The sequence below is a fragment of the Bicyclus anynana genome, chromosome 24 (assembly GCF_947172395.1).
Source record: "Bicyclus anynana chromosome 24, ilBicAnyn1.1, whole genome shotgun sequence".
NCBI lineage: Eukaryota > Metazoa > Arthropoda > Insecta > Lepidoptera > Nymphalidae > Bicyclus > Bicyclus anynana.
Window position 1 is genome coordinate 10,419,184 of NC_069106.1, and position 14,456 is coordinate 10,433,639.

The window sequence follows — 14,456 nt, forward strand, 5'->3', positions numbered from 1 at the left end:
CAATATATGTACATAAAAACGTGTAATGGTTTACTTACACGAACAGCAACTGCTACCGACTACTGCAGTCAGCGACAGTCGTCGGTAGCAGTTGCTGCTCGTATAAATGAACATATAACCCTACATCCTTCGGTTACAAGTCCGGGACTTCGCTCAAGATTATTCGCTGCCACTCGAGGGTTTATCGGTAACATTCTTAGTGGGAATTGTTAGACCTGATAGGTTCTCATTCAATGATCGTGCTTTCCCTTTATCTTTCGACGGCCTCCGTGGCGCAGTGGTGTGCGCGGTGGATTTACATGACGTCCTGGGTTCGATCCCCAGCTGGGCCGACTTAGGTTTTCTTAATTGGTCCGTTGGTTTGGCTGATGGGAGGCATCGGGCGTGGCTAGTTACCACCCTACCGACAAAGACAAGCGATTTAGCGTTCCGGTACGATGTCGTGTAGAAACCGAAAGGGGTGTGGATTTTCATCCTCCTCCTAACAAGTTAGCCCGCTTCCATCTTAGATCGCATCATCACTTACCATCAGGTGAGATTGTAATCAAGGGCTAACTTGTAAAGAATATAAAAAAATCTAGTAATGTATGAAAAAACCACACTAAGCTTTGCTTCACGCTTGATATAATACCACAGATCTCCAGTAATAGATCGGACGATAGCATTGTCAGCGCTCGACCCAGTTCACTTCAGCGCTCACTGATTCATCTCAGAAATACAGATTCGAGCAGGGGAACTAGATAATTCTTATATAAATTAATCAATACATAAATATAAATAACATTGGAATGTCCGTCTGCTTTTTTTATTTTTTTATTCTTTACAAGTTAGCCCTTGACTACAATCTCACCTGATAGTAAGTAATGATGCTGTTAACGACGCGTATTAATAATATTATGTACCTAAATGTATTATGTATATCTGAGTTTAAATAAAAGGCGAAACGGAACGTGTGTGGTAAACGTCAATGTCAGTAAAATCAAAACGTCACTCGTTGACAACCAATTTGAAAACCAACGACTCTTACTTCACCCGAGCAACGGTCACCACACACGTATCCAAAGAAATAAGCCAATTTTACCAAAAGCTGTGTTTTTATTGAGCCTGGCCTTTACAAAGTGGTCTTCGAGCCAAATCTTGAGCCGATATATATAAAAGGTATGTTTCAAACTCCGCCGCCAAGCATCATGGCAAATCCTGCGCGTACCGAAGGAAGGCAGGAACGGGAGCAGAAACACCGCGACACTGAAATCGAAAGGCAAGTTCTCATTAAAGAGGAAATCCGGAAAAAACTTTTTGATACTGCAGAAGCGGGCCCTAGTGGCCCAAGCAACATATCAGTTGCACGTAGCAGGGCTTCTGCACATTCAAAGCGGTCCTCAGCCTCCATCCGGGCGAAAAAGGCACAGTTGGAGCTAGCGGCAGCGGAGGCAAAAGCTCGCATTGATAAAGAACTAATAAATAAAAGGTTAGAAGCTGAAGTAGCGGCGCTAGATGACGAAGATGAATACAGTCCACAAGATGAGGTGCGTACTACTAGTAATGTAGAGGAATGGCTAGACCGTAGCCAGCAGGAGCAGGCAGCACGGCCCGCTGTACACGAGCCGTGCCCGCCCGTCGCAGCAAGCGGCGGCACTGAAGGGACGCTCCAGACGCTGGCCACAGCTATAAAGGATATGGCAGCCCTTTCTCTGCGCAACGCCCCAAGCAACATCAGCCGCATCAGCTTGCAAAAAGAGCTACCGGTATTTATGGGTGACCCGATGGAGTGGCTCCATTTTAAACTAGCATATGACGAGTCCACGCAGGTTTGCAGTTTCAGCGAAAAAGAAAATCTATGGAGACTGCGGAGCTGCCTACGCGGACCGGCCAAGGAGGCGGTCACAGCGTTATTAATTGGAGCCACAACCCCCGACAAAATAATGTCGGCGCTGGAATTACAGTTTGGCAACCCAAATATAATTATTTCCAGAATAATAATGGATGTACAAAAATTACCCACCTTAGCAGACGAATATCATAAAGATATAGTCAAGTTCGCGGTCAAAATCCAGAACTTCGTGGCAGCAGTCGTCGCGATCGGAGAGGATGAGTACCTGAAAAACATAAACATCATGTCGGCCGTATTAGCTAAGTTCCCGACGGTCCTGTTAGCAAAATGGACGGACTACAGTTATCCGCGTATTATAGACGGAACAAAGCCTAAGCTCGTCATACTATCCGAGTTTTTAACGGACGAAGCAGTCAAAACAACAAAAACCGCAAGTATTATTGATTACATTAAGCCCGAGCACAGTTATAAAAGAAAACCATACGCCGAAACCTACACGAAGTCGCATAACGTATTAGTGCAAAGCGAGTCTAACACAAATGTAATAATAAAATGCAGCTACTGTAACGATCGCGGTGGGTCCAAAGTCCACAATCTACCGGACTGCAAATTATTTAAGAAGGCACTACGCAAGGATCGCTGGCATCACGTGAAACGATATCGTTTATGTTTTCAATGTCTTGCACCTATTAAGCACGACAGAGACCATTGCCCGGCGCCTAGGTGCGACAAGGACGGCTGCGGTAAGGCGCACCACCGATTATTGCACTACGATAACCACAATTTACGAAATGAAAACATCACGGCCGCGCCTGAGTCCGAGTTTCGACCGAACGACAGCGAGATGAACACGGAAGCGCAGCAAGTAACACACATTATGGATAGACGTAATGTACTTCTAAAGGTAGTAACTTTGCACATACATGGACCGAGCGGAACCGAGACTACAAGCGCGTTACTCGACGATGGGTCAACTGTCACACTAATAAACTCGGAGCTGGCGGCGCGCGTTGGTTTACACGGACGTCACACAAAGATGCGCGTGTGTGGCGCATGGAACAATGCAATAGAATGCGACAGCGAGTCACTGAAATTTACTGTGACAAACAGAGACGGCCAACTATATTCGCTAACGGGAAATAGTGTAGACAACTTGAGTTTACCTGCGCAAGATTCCTCGAATTTATGCATTACGCGATACGATTATTTATCTGAAGTAAAAAATAAAATTAATCTCGCACATTATAAGCCCGAAATATTGATAGGGCAAGATAATTATCATTTATTATTACCACTACAAGTACTTGAAGGCAAAGCAGGAGAACCTTTTGCAACTCTTACGCCGCTTGGGTGGTGTATCCATGGTCAGACCAGAAAAACCTCATATAGCTTACTGCATTCCTCTCTCCTTCTCAGCTCGAATCACAGGAGTACAGATATAGAAAATGGATACTTACTTCGCGAGATTCATGAAGAAGTACGGCAGTTCTTCGCGATTGAATCTTTAGGTATAACAGCTGAGCCGCGAGAAAACTCCGATGACCTGCGGGCTCGGGCTTATCTGGAACAGACTAGTAAATTAATAGATGGAAGGTGGCATGTTGGGTTGCCGTGGAAAGATACTAATGCTAGGATGCCTAATTCTTTTAATTGCGCAATGACCAGGCTAAAGGGAATAGAAAGAAAAATGAACGCTAGCGAGGGCTTTGCTGAAAGATATAGGGAAAGAATAAACCATTTGTTTCAAAACGAATTTGCTAGAGAGGTGATAGATTTGTCTCCGAGCCCGCGAACATGGTACTTGCCCCATTTTGGTGTGGACAACCCGCACAAGCAGAAGTTGCGTTTGGTTTTCGATGCGGCTGCAAAGTGTCATAATCTAAGTTTGAACGATTACCTGCTGACGGGTCCTGATTTGCTCGTTTCACTGCTGGGCATAATGATGAGGTTCCGGGAACATAAAATCGGAATAATGGGGGACATAAAGGACATGTTTCTTAGAATAAAAATCTTACCTGAAGATCAAGATGCATTACGGTTCCTATGGCGTGACAACCCTAAGAAAAAACTTAAAATCTGCGCCATGACATCCTTGATCTTTGGTGCAAATTGTTCGCCTTTCATCGCTCAATTCATCAAAAATAAAAACGCACAAATGTTTGAGTCATCGAAGCCAGCCGCGGTGAGCGCGATCCGTTTACAGCACTACATGGATGATTATATTGACAGCATTGAAAATATAGAAACTTCGCAAAAATTAATAGAAGATATAACTTATATACACAAGCAAGGCGGCTTTGAAATACGTAACTGGGCAAGTAATTGTGACAATGTTTTAAAAGTCATCCCTACTGAAGCATTGGGGCCTAGTGCTATAAAACCCAATATTGATCAGCACTCCGAACGAACTTTAGGCGTCATGTGTTTACCTACAGACATAGTTTCGAGGGGAAAAGTACCCACTAAAAGAGAAATTTCAAGAGTTATTATGTCATTATTTGATGAGTTTGAATTTTTAGCGACGTTCACAATCAAAGGAAAAATAATATTGCAAGAAACATGGCGATCTGGAATCGACTGGGACGAACCACTTAATAATGAACTTTATTATAAGTGGACCGAATGGTTAAAGTTGCTAAAATGCATCGATAAGATGTACCTACCGCGTCACTATCGCGCGGCCGCGCGCGCGAGCGAGATGGAGAACGCAGTAAATGATGCACTGAACAGTGCAAGCGATTATAATGCCTACTCGAAACTTACATTACATGTTTATACCGACGCGTCAATAAAAGCGATGTGCGCCGTCGCATACTGGCGTTGGGAAGAAAATAAGATAATACGCATTGCCTATAATGCAAGTAAATATAAGGTAGCACCAGTAAAACAATTACTGTCGGTTTCCCGGCTAGAATTTCAAGCTGTCGAAGCTAGATTAGCGGAAACAATAATTAAACAGCATAGAAAATATTTTTGGAGTGATTCTACTAATGTATTACACTGGATAAAAAATAGCGCGCGAAATTATAAAATGTTCGTAACACATCGCTTAGGAAAAATAGACGAACTTACCCGTGCAAGCGAATGGCGTGATATACCCACAAAGCTGAACGTCTCCATCGCAGCTACTGGAGAAGTGGTAACTTATTTTCTATGTTGCGATGCGGATAAATGGCCAGCAGGGTCATTATGTAACTCGGTGAACGCTTTAAAATCACAGTCACGACAACAAATGACAGCGATTTTTCGTTTTTGCGATCATGTAACACACATCTCCCACCGAAATGACGTCATCTTGGATCGTTCTCTGTCACGGTCACTTGTAGGGATTTATCCAAGTTATAACGCAGTTTTTACGTATCGATAGTCAGTTTAAGCGATTATGTAAGCCTAGTGATCATACAACTGGGTGACACAGAAGTTGTCAAAGTCAATCGCTATAGAAACTAATACCGAGCAGTGTTTTAATAAAGTTTACTTGACGCCTGTGATTCAATAATTACAAATAAAAGTACTTTTAGGATTTTTTTGAATTTTGTACTATACCTTGTAAGTAAGGTATTAGTTTGTAAGTCAATAAAATCAGAATTAGAAAAGTTTTTCATGTAAAATATGACGAAAGTTGAGAATATATAGTAGGTACCTACCTACATACTTATTTCATAAAGCAGAATTACAGTTTTAGAGTTAGTTGAAGTGAATTTAATTAATTGTGTTATTTTTGTAGTGTTTACCGACATTGCCATGTACAATACAATGCATGTAGCATTTGTATTGTACGCGGAAACGGAACGAAAAAGATGTCTTTGTCGAGTTCATTGCAAAACTTTCGTGTCGCGATACCAGCAGGTTTTAGAAGAAATACAAAGTCTTCGAACAACTGCTGTTCGCAATGAATTAGAGATAAGTAAGTTATATGAATGAATGAAGGAATTTTCTTCATTCTCTGCGTTGAGCAAGTGACGTGGACTATGGGCCTAACCCCTCTCATTCTGAGAGGAGACTCGAGCTCAGCAGTGAGCCAAATATGGTATTTTTATATGGTGAGCTTCCATCATAGGATAAGTTGGTTTAAGATTTGGAGTAGGCTTATTCAGTACTAGCAGACACACCATAGTTTGACCGGTGTAGTTCCCGTTCCTGTGGGAATATGGGGTAGCACAGAGTAATACGGGCTATATTTTATAGCCTATATTACTCTGTGCTGTAGCTTACCAATGGTGAAAGATTTTTTATAATCAGTATTTGTGTTAGATTGTAAGAAACAAATAATATTACCTAAAGATCGGTCACTGTCATCCTAAGAACCTAAATTAAACCATTGAATATTATTTACAGGTCTTGGCAGCTTTAAACTTTTATGCCAATGGATCATACAAATGGCTTTGTGATGGCTAAGGCATCTTTTAGCAAATGCCTACATGAAGTCGCTGACGCTCCTGAATACCCCAGCTGTTTAAAAAAAATGTGTTAAGTTCCCTTTGCATTAAACACAAAATCATTATAAATAAGTAAGTATGAAACTAACTTATAGCACAGTATGAAACTAACATAACCTATTCATTATATTTTTAGTTTTTTTTTTCTAAGACTCAACTAATTTGTGTTCACTACCACACTGAATCTTTCATAGGTTGATTTTGCATAAAAACTTATTTGCAAAATGAGATTGATTATTGATTGAGATTAATAAATAATACACAGAGTGCTTATTCATATCACAGGATGTTACTGTAAATAGACATATACCCAGGTGCTTAATCTAGATTAACATCTACTTACAGATTTATGAAAAAATTTGGATTGCCCGGGTATTAGGGCGGATTGATTGCACCCATGTGACAATAGTTCGGCCTACAAGCCAAGAGCTACTAGGAGGCTAACAATTAGAATTGAATAAAAGCATGGTACCTCCTTTTATTTAAACATTAACTTATTTATATATTGTCAATTAATATTTCAGATATGTGATGCCAATCTAATAATAACATAGTGGATGCTCAATTTGGTGGTGCATCTTATGACTTGTACATATGGAATCAGTGCAATAAGACCACTTGAGGAAAACCTGCCCAATAGGGACCGCTGTTGGTTGTTAGGTAAGCTGTTGCTTAGGTATAACTGTCAGTTAATGAAACTACAGGATCCAAATCTAAATTATGAAACTGTTACTTTTATGTAGGCAAAATACATAATACATTGCAATACACACTTCAATTCTTTCAGGTGACCAATGTTTGCATGATGACCCCCATCTTGGGAGCTGCTCCTAGATCCCATGAAGATATGGACAACGTTGCTGTGTCAGAAATACGGTGGAGCCTTGTAGTTGGGTGCATATTGTAAAATGTTTCCTCACTCCAAAACCATGAACTCTGGTTTCCTAAACCCTCAAGCTATGCAGCCGAAGGAGGAGACTTATCACAGGTCAGTATATTATATACCTACTTTATAAGAACTTGTTGGGCAGTACCATGTATACCTACATTATGATTTATTTTTCTAGGAGAATCACTAATAATTTTGAAGAAGTGAAGAGCTTAACAATGTTTCAACCAACACCTAAAGAAGCTTTCACTTGGCTGTTAGATCAAGGGCTGGATACAGAAAACAGTAATCCTTGTGATGGCAGTATTGTCCAAGGATTCCTCACTCAAAACCATGATAACAAGTTGCTAGAACCCTCAAGCTATGCAGACAAAAGACTGGATATATTTTTTCGTGACCAAGCCTTCTGTATAATTATTTATACTTAAACCATACAAAGCACTATCTAGCCCCAAAGTAGGCATACAGAGTAGCTTGTGTTGTGGGTACTAAGATAGTTGATATTATAATATTCTTTTACATTTATATACTACCTATAAATACTTATATAATGTATAAATACGCACACACTGGAAAAAGCCCATGCTCTTCACACAAATATTTTCCAGGTGTGGGAATCGAACCCATGACCGTGGATGCAGGAGCACTACTTACTGCGCCACGCGTATGTGTTTTTATTTTGAAGCAAATTATTAAAGTTGATAATTCAAATTGTAGTCATGTTTTTAATTAATCTATAATTAATTTTTAATTTACATTTTTGTTAAATATTTACCTATACTTCAGTCTATTTTTGTTAGAGGGGGTACCTATATGTGTAAGTAGGGTCGTTTCTTGATTAAATTAAACTAAAGAATGAAAGATATATATTATAACAAAATTTGTCAACAACAATATATCAAGTCTGAATAAAAAATACACAAGTAAATATATTTTTTATTTTTAAGTAATAGATGTTACACAAATATAGAGTATCTACTTTAACTACCTGGCCCTACCTGCTTAACATTAAACAACATTGTTTTTAATCAAATCATTATTTATTTATTTCCTACAATGTGGTAGGTACATGTTTTGTTCTTAAAATTATTGAATTGTATAGATAAACAACTAATGTAGTATTAAATTTTTTCTTTTACAATTACTTAAATAATCATCATCATCATCATCATCATCATTATAAACACATATTCGGCTCACTGCTGAGCTCGAGTCTCCCCCAGTAAGAGGGGTTAGTGCCTACCCGCACTCGGGAGACCCCGCACTGGAAAGCGTGGTTGGTCGGTTGGTTGGATGTTCGCGGCTCAAGATCGTTGTGCTTGGAGGTCCATGTAAGAGGCCTATGTCCAGCAGTGGACGTCTATCGGCTGATAAGGTAAGGGAAGGCCAATGCCTAACCCCTCTCATTCTGACAGGAGCCGAATATGGGCCAGCATATTTGGATTACATTGGCAGACATCACATATGCAGAGAATTAAGAGAATTCTCTGGTATGCAGGTTTCCTCACGATGTTTTCCTTCACTGTTTGAGACACGTGATATTTAGTTTCTTAAAATGCACACAACTGAAAAGTTGGAGGTGCGTGCCCCGGAACGGGTTCGAACCCACACCCTCCGGAATTGGAGGCAGAGGTCACATTCACTGGGCTATTAGGGATAATAATAATAGTTAAATAATATTTCCTCCTAATAATAGATAATAAAACATATTTTGATGTGCAATTTTACAATAAAATTTTTATCTAATACTATGTAATACTGAAATTAACCAAATGATAATAATCATATTCTTTATATACAGTGATGTCATAATTAACTATATTAAATTAAAATGAAATTATATTTGACAATTTTCTCTCATATGCAATGTCATTATTGATAATAATCTTATAAAAAATCTGTTCATTAAATGTTTGTTTAATTCTTTCTTCATGAATCGTTCATAGAGATGAAGGATTCAGAATCACCAATTTTTTCAAGGTGTTTTGCACCTCAATGGTGACCAGCGACATGGAGACTTCCATAGTCAGTCCCTGGCACTCAAAGTTTAGAGCCCACATCTTCATGTTGATCTGAAATGTAGAAAATATTTTTTTATTACATGAACTACATATGCCCCCGGTTTCTTTAAGTAGATCTCATTCCTGTGGGAATATTGAGATAAGAAATGGCCTATGTATTATATCTTGATTAAGAGTTTATATAAATGACAAATCTAGGGGGGGGTTAATTAATATATTTATACCTCAGGTATATTACTTGGTTCTACAATATATTTCTGTGAGATGGTGATAACAAAAATAATACTTTGTTGTATTTATGTTGAGCTTCTTTTCAGATGAAGAATGTTTGTGATCCTTTAGTTTCAGGTTAATGAATATTGTTATCATAAACAATACATTATTGTAAATGATAACAATATTCATTATATGTGATATTTAACAAATCAAAATGATGATATTTAACAAATCAAAATGTGCAATATTTATTAAGCTGAACATGTACATAATAAAAGAAAATATAAAGTACAAATTATTATTTGAATTAGCAATTATTATCATTAAGAATTACATACACTGGATTAGGTAATACTATTCATTCATTCATGATTAGACCAATAGTCCACCACTCTGACCCAAAGCGGATTAGCAGACTTCACATAAGCAGAGAATTAAGAGAATTATCTGGTATGCAGGTTTCCTCACGATGTTTTCCTTCACCATTTGATACATGTGATATTTAATATCTTAAAATGTACACAACTGAAAAGTTGGAGCTGCATGCCCCGGACTGGATACAAACCCACACCCTCTGGAATCTGAGGCAGAGGTTACATCCACTGGGCTATTGCTGTGCTTATGGACCTATATCCCTGGCAAACCCTCTAGTCTATACTCTGCAGCAACTGGGCTTTTATGGGATTAAACTGAGCTCTTTTGTTTTTTGATTTGCCTTATATTTTATCCAGTTTTGTAGGAGATACATATACTTGTAGGATTTAACTTAACTATATATTGTAATTGAAATTTGAATTAATTATTTTAAGTGGCTAGCCTCAATCATCATAAAAAAATTACTAATCAAGGTAGGATTTTATATTTAGCCTTAATGTAACTAAAACAAACACCTACAAATACAAACAATTCTAATACATCTGCATAATGAGACAAAGTTTGATTTTGATTATTTGTCTTGTACTTAATGCTTAGAACTTAAAGGTTACATGGTGCAGGTATAGTTGTGGTTTAAAAAGGCTTGTTAATGCAATATGCTAGTCACAAAACCAAGTATTATGTTAAACTTATAATAGAAAATCATGAATTTCAATTGAATATAATTACTATCTGATGCTCGACAGTTCCAGCTGCATAGTTCTCACTCTCTTGGGACTACAGGGATAAAATATAGCCTATTACACTCGCAAGTTATGTGAGTTTCTATTGGTGAAAGAATTTTCGAAATCGGTTTAGTAGATCCAGAGATTACCCCCTACAATATCAAAAATTTCCTCTCATCCTCTTTAAAATAATAATATAGAATATAGATATGTGATAACTTACACAACGCCACTGGCAGACGCGAACACGGAAGGTTTATTTAGTAGCCTGACTTTCCAAAGGCCCTCCAAAACAACCCATCGCCAAGTTTGATCCAAGCCAAGGCGATCATTGAGTTTCCCGGACATCTTTAGATGAACTTTAATAAACAAAACACTATACAATATACTTTACATATTATCACAACGACCATTAAATTAATCATAGGCAGACGATAAAACTTTGAAGAACTTTCGTGTAGATAATGTTTTATGTAAAAGTGGCCGTTTACTTTGATAAATTAACTATTAACACTAATAAAAATGTATACGATAAAATGATTAATTAATTACTTCTATTGAAAACAAAAAACTAGCAGTAGCAAGTAGATCCAACGAAACCAATTTTTTTATTAATATTTTAATACGGCTTTGTTTACCAACAAAGAAACTATGGCACTTCACTTCACCACAGACAAACAGCAAAATCAAGTATAATGCGTATATGTGCAAAAGTATGCCGCACCCGTAGTAAGTAGTACCGGGAAAGGGTGTATTTTATTTAGTCGCATAATGTCGATAAAATTTTGCGCCTAGAACGATATCACTAGGCATTGTGGCTGTCTTTTGTCTTACATAATCGGAATTGCAAAAACACTCTAGTGTTCAATTTAGCTTTGCGTTACACAGTTAGAAGTGATACGTCGAGATACATAATCAGCCTGCTGAAGATTTGGTGACTGGTACTGAAACAGAGCAAATTATCACAGAATGTGTAACTACGATTATGTTAGAAAATAAGTTTAATTGCTTACCTGTCTGTCCCGATCTTGAGAGGTTCTTTTCTTGTCTACGGCTGTTGAACTTTACATGCATGGCGTTGCCTTTCGTTGATAAAATATGTAAAAAGCTTACCGGTGAAGTAGATGGTGCCACGATGGCGCGAGCGGAGCTGGTGTTGATGCTGTACGCACAAGCTCAGTCGTTTGCTGAAGACCTGGAACACATGAAAAAAGAAAACATCTTAAAAAAGAAAAGTAAATTACTTACCTTAACACCATCCTTAGACGAGCAAGGCAATCTTCGAGTGGGTGGCCGCATCTACGTTGCACCTGGAATCCCAAGAGAAGTCAAGCAACCGGACGGGCGTCATCCTAGAACTACGTGGACCTTCCCAGCCCCACGTTGTCCCCACTGGGGTGGAGCGTGGGAAAGATTAATTAAAAACTTGAAGACAGCTCTCAAAGCTCATAGAACAAGCCCTGAAAGAAGAGGTTCTGCTCACGCTGATAGCGGAGGTGGAGCAGATTGTCAACAGCCGGCCACTTACTTACCCGCCGCGGCAGAAGCCATCACGTCTAATCATTTCATTCTAGGTACCTCGTCAAATCTTCTCATACTGCGGGAGTGCAACTACTCTGGCAGGTCCCTGGGGAGGCAATGGCGCACATTCTCCAGCTCCTGGCTGACCACTTCTGGACTTGCAGGAGAAGTCGGGGCTGTTAAGGCGACTGGTGGCACGCGTCGCATTACTACCAGTGAGGAGCGAGTGCTAAAGCGCACTGGGGTGGAGAGTGTTAACGACGCGTATTAATAATATTATGTACCTAAATGTATTATGTATATAGTTTAAATAAATGGTGAAATGGAACGCGTGTGGTGACAGTAAACGTCACTTAATGTCAGAAAAATCAAAACGTCACTCGTTGACAACCAATTTGAAAACCAACGACTTTTCCTTCACCCGAGCAACGGTCACCACACACGTATCCAAAGAAATAAGCCGATTTTACCAAAAGCTGTGTTTTTATTGAGTCTGGCCCTTACAGATGCTATCTAAGATGGAAGCGGGCCAACTTGTCAGGAGTCTCTCAATAAGTTCAAAGTTTTTATTAAACGTAAGCTTATAGAAAAGTCGTATTATAGTGTCAATGATTACGTAAATGACAAAATTGCTTGGAAATGAAATGTATTACATGACAGGCTACTTATATACCTATTGTTAAATGGTGATAAACTAAAAAAGGATAAACCTGGCTGAGTTTGTTTTGGGCTCTTCTCGGGCCAAGGCGCTTTTGGAACCCTCGTAACTTTAATTTTAAGTTTTCGACTTTACTTACCACCATTAAATCATAACAAAACTTGATTTTTCAAAAGTGCTTGAAAAGTAAGCCTAATTGATATAAATGAATTTCAAATTTAAATTTTGATAATTATTACAAAAAAAAATGCAATATTGACCTACCACAAACTTGTAAACTAAAAAGAATAAATAAGAAACACACATACAAACACACAGCCAGATATAAATTCCTTTAATCTGCAGAATGTGGCCATTGTGACCGAAGTTGCGAGTCACGATGCTTATAAGTTTGTTTTGGTAACAATTTATCTTCTTAGCAATGCTTGGTGTATCTTATAAGCTGATAGCGATTTAATAGAATATTCGAATCCATAATTCGTACTAATATTATAAACGCAAAAGTTTGTATGTATGTTTGGATGTTTGTTACTCTATGACGCCGCAACTACTGAATCGATTTGGTTAAAATTTAAAATGTAGATAAATATATATCTATCTACATTTTAAATTTTAGGTTTCGACTATCCCGAAAAATCCATGGTATTTGCGAGATTTACGAAACACTGTTGGTTATGATAGTGTGAATGTAGTAGTAATCGGTCAGTAAAAAGTAAGACGATCGTGTGGCGCAGTGGGTAGTGACCCTGCTTTCTGCATCCACGGCCGTGATTTCGATTCCCACAACTGGAAAATATTCGTGTGTTGAGCATGGGTGTTTTTCAGTGTCTGTGTGTATTTATACATTATATAAGTATTTATATGTAGTATATAAATGTATATTAATACTATAATGTCAACTATTTTTGCACCCATAACACAAGCTACTCTGTATGCTTACTTTGGGGCTAGATGTGTATTGTTTAAGTAAATTTATTTATATTTATATTTAATCACGACGTGAAAGAGTTTTGTTACTCTTTCACGTCGTGATTAAATATAAATATAAATAAATTTACTTCGACTATTCAACCGAATTAGCTGAAATTTGGAATTGAGATAAATTATAGCATGAGATATATTATAGCATGACATATATTATATGAGTTTATTCGTTTGTTCCGTGAGCATACACATTTTGAAAATTTAAAGTAAAGAATTTAAAAACATTTTACAAGTAAAAAATTTACATATGAAGAAACCGTTAATAATTGCAAGTAAAGGTTTATTTACTGCTAATAGCTAGTTCATCACGCAAACTTATAACGTTCCGCGCGATCCACATTACAAACTCTCATAATTCTAAACACGACAGTGGTAGTCTGGAAGAGATCGCTCTTTAGCGATAAGATCGCCATTTGTACATTACTTTCTAAGTCTTATTATAAGTTACTAGCGGACGCCCGCGACTTCGTCCGCGTGAAACCTTACTACGAGTACTGCCCTACCTTACTCCCACTCTACAGTTACTCTACCATACAACCTACCCCTCTTACCCCTACCAAACCCCTAACCTACCCCTACTCTACTCCTACCATACCCCTACCACGCGACGGAAACTTAAAAAATGGAGTAACTTCTCCCGTTTTCCTTATATTTCCCTTCACTGCTCCTATTGACCGTGATAAAATTATATTGTAACCTACCCAGGAGTATAAAAAATAATTGTACCAAGTTTCGTTGAAATCCGTCGAGTAGTTTTTGTTTCTATAACGAACATACAGACAGACAGACAAAAATTT

At 38.2% G+C, this 14,456-nt stretch overlaps 1 protein-coding gene across 10 annotated transcripts; it reads left to right on the plus strand.

Moving 5' to 3' along the window:
• The first annotated feature begins 3,301 nt into the window (after positions 1-3,301).
• Positions 3,302-9,001, plus strand: LOC112057283 (uncharacterized). 10 transcript variants are annotated; one of them, XM_052888972.1, is made up of 6 exons: positions 3,302-5,470; positions 5,559-5,874; positions 6,170-6,342; positions 6,795-6,930; positions 7,058-7,258; positions 7,338-9,001. In XM_052888972.1, exon 1 carries the CDS (start codon positions 3,465-3,467, stop codon positions 5,196-5,198), a length of 1,734 nt encoding a protein of 577 aa, XP_052744932.1. In that variant the 5' UTR covers positions 3,302-3,464; the 3' UTR covers positions 5,199-5,470; positions 5,559-5,874; positions 6,170-6,342; positions 6,795-6,930; positions 7,058-7,258; positions 7,338-9,001. The 10 variants fall into 10 exon arrangements, with proteins under 10 accessions (XP_052744932.1, XP_052744931.1, XP_052744935.1 ...); XM_052888971.1 differs by having other exon boundaries at positions 3,302-5,466; XM_052888975.1 differs by having other exon boundaries at positions 3,302-5,380.
• Positions 9,002-14,456: the final 5,455 nt, after the last annotated feature.

Bases quoted from the DNA above. Each gene is read 5' to 3' on its own strand.
- LOC112057283 (XM_052888970.1), top strand. From the start codon at position 3,465: ATGCCTAATTCTTTTAATTGCGCAATGACCAGGCTAAAGGGAATAGAA.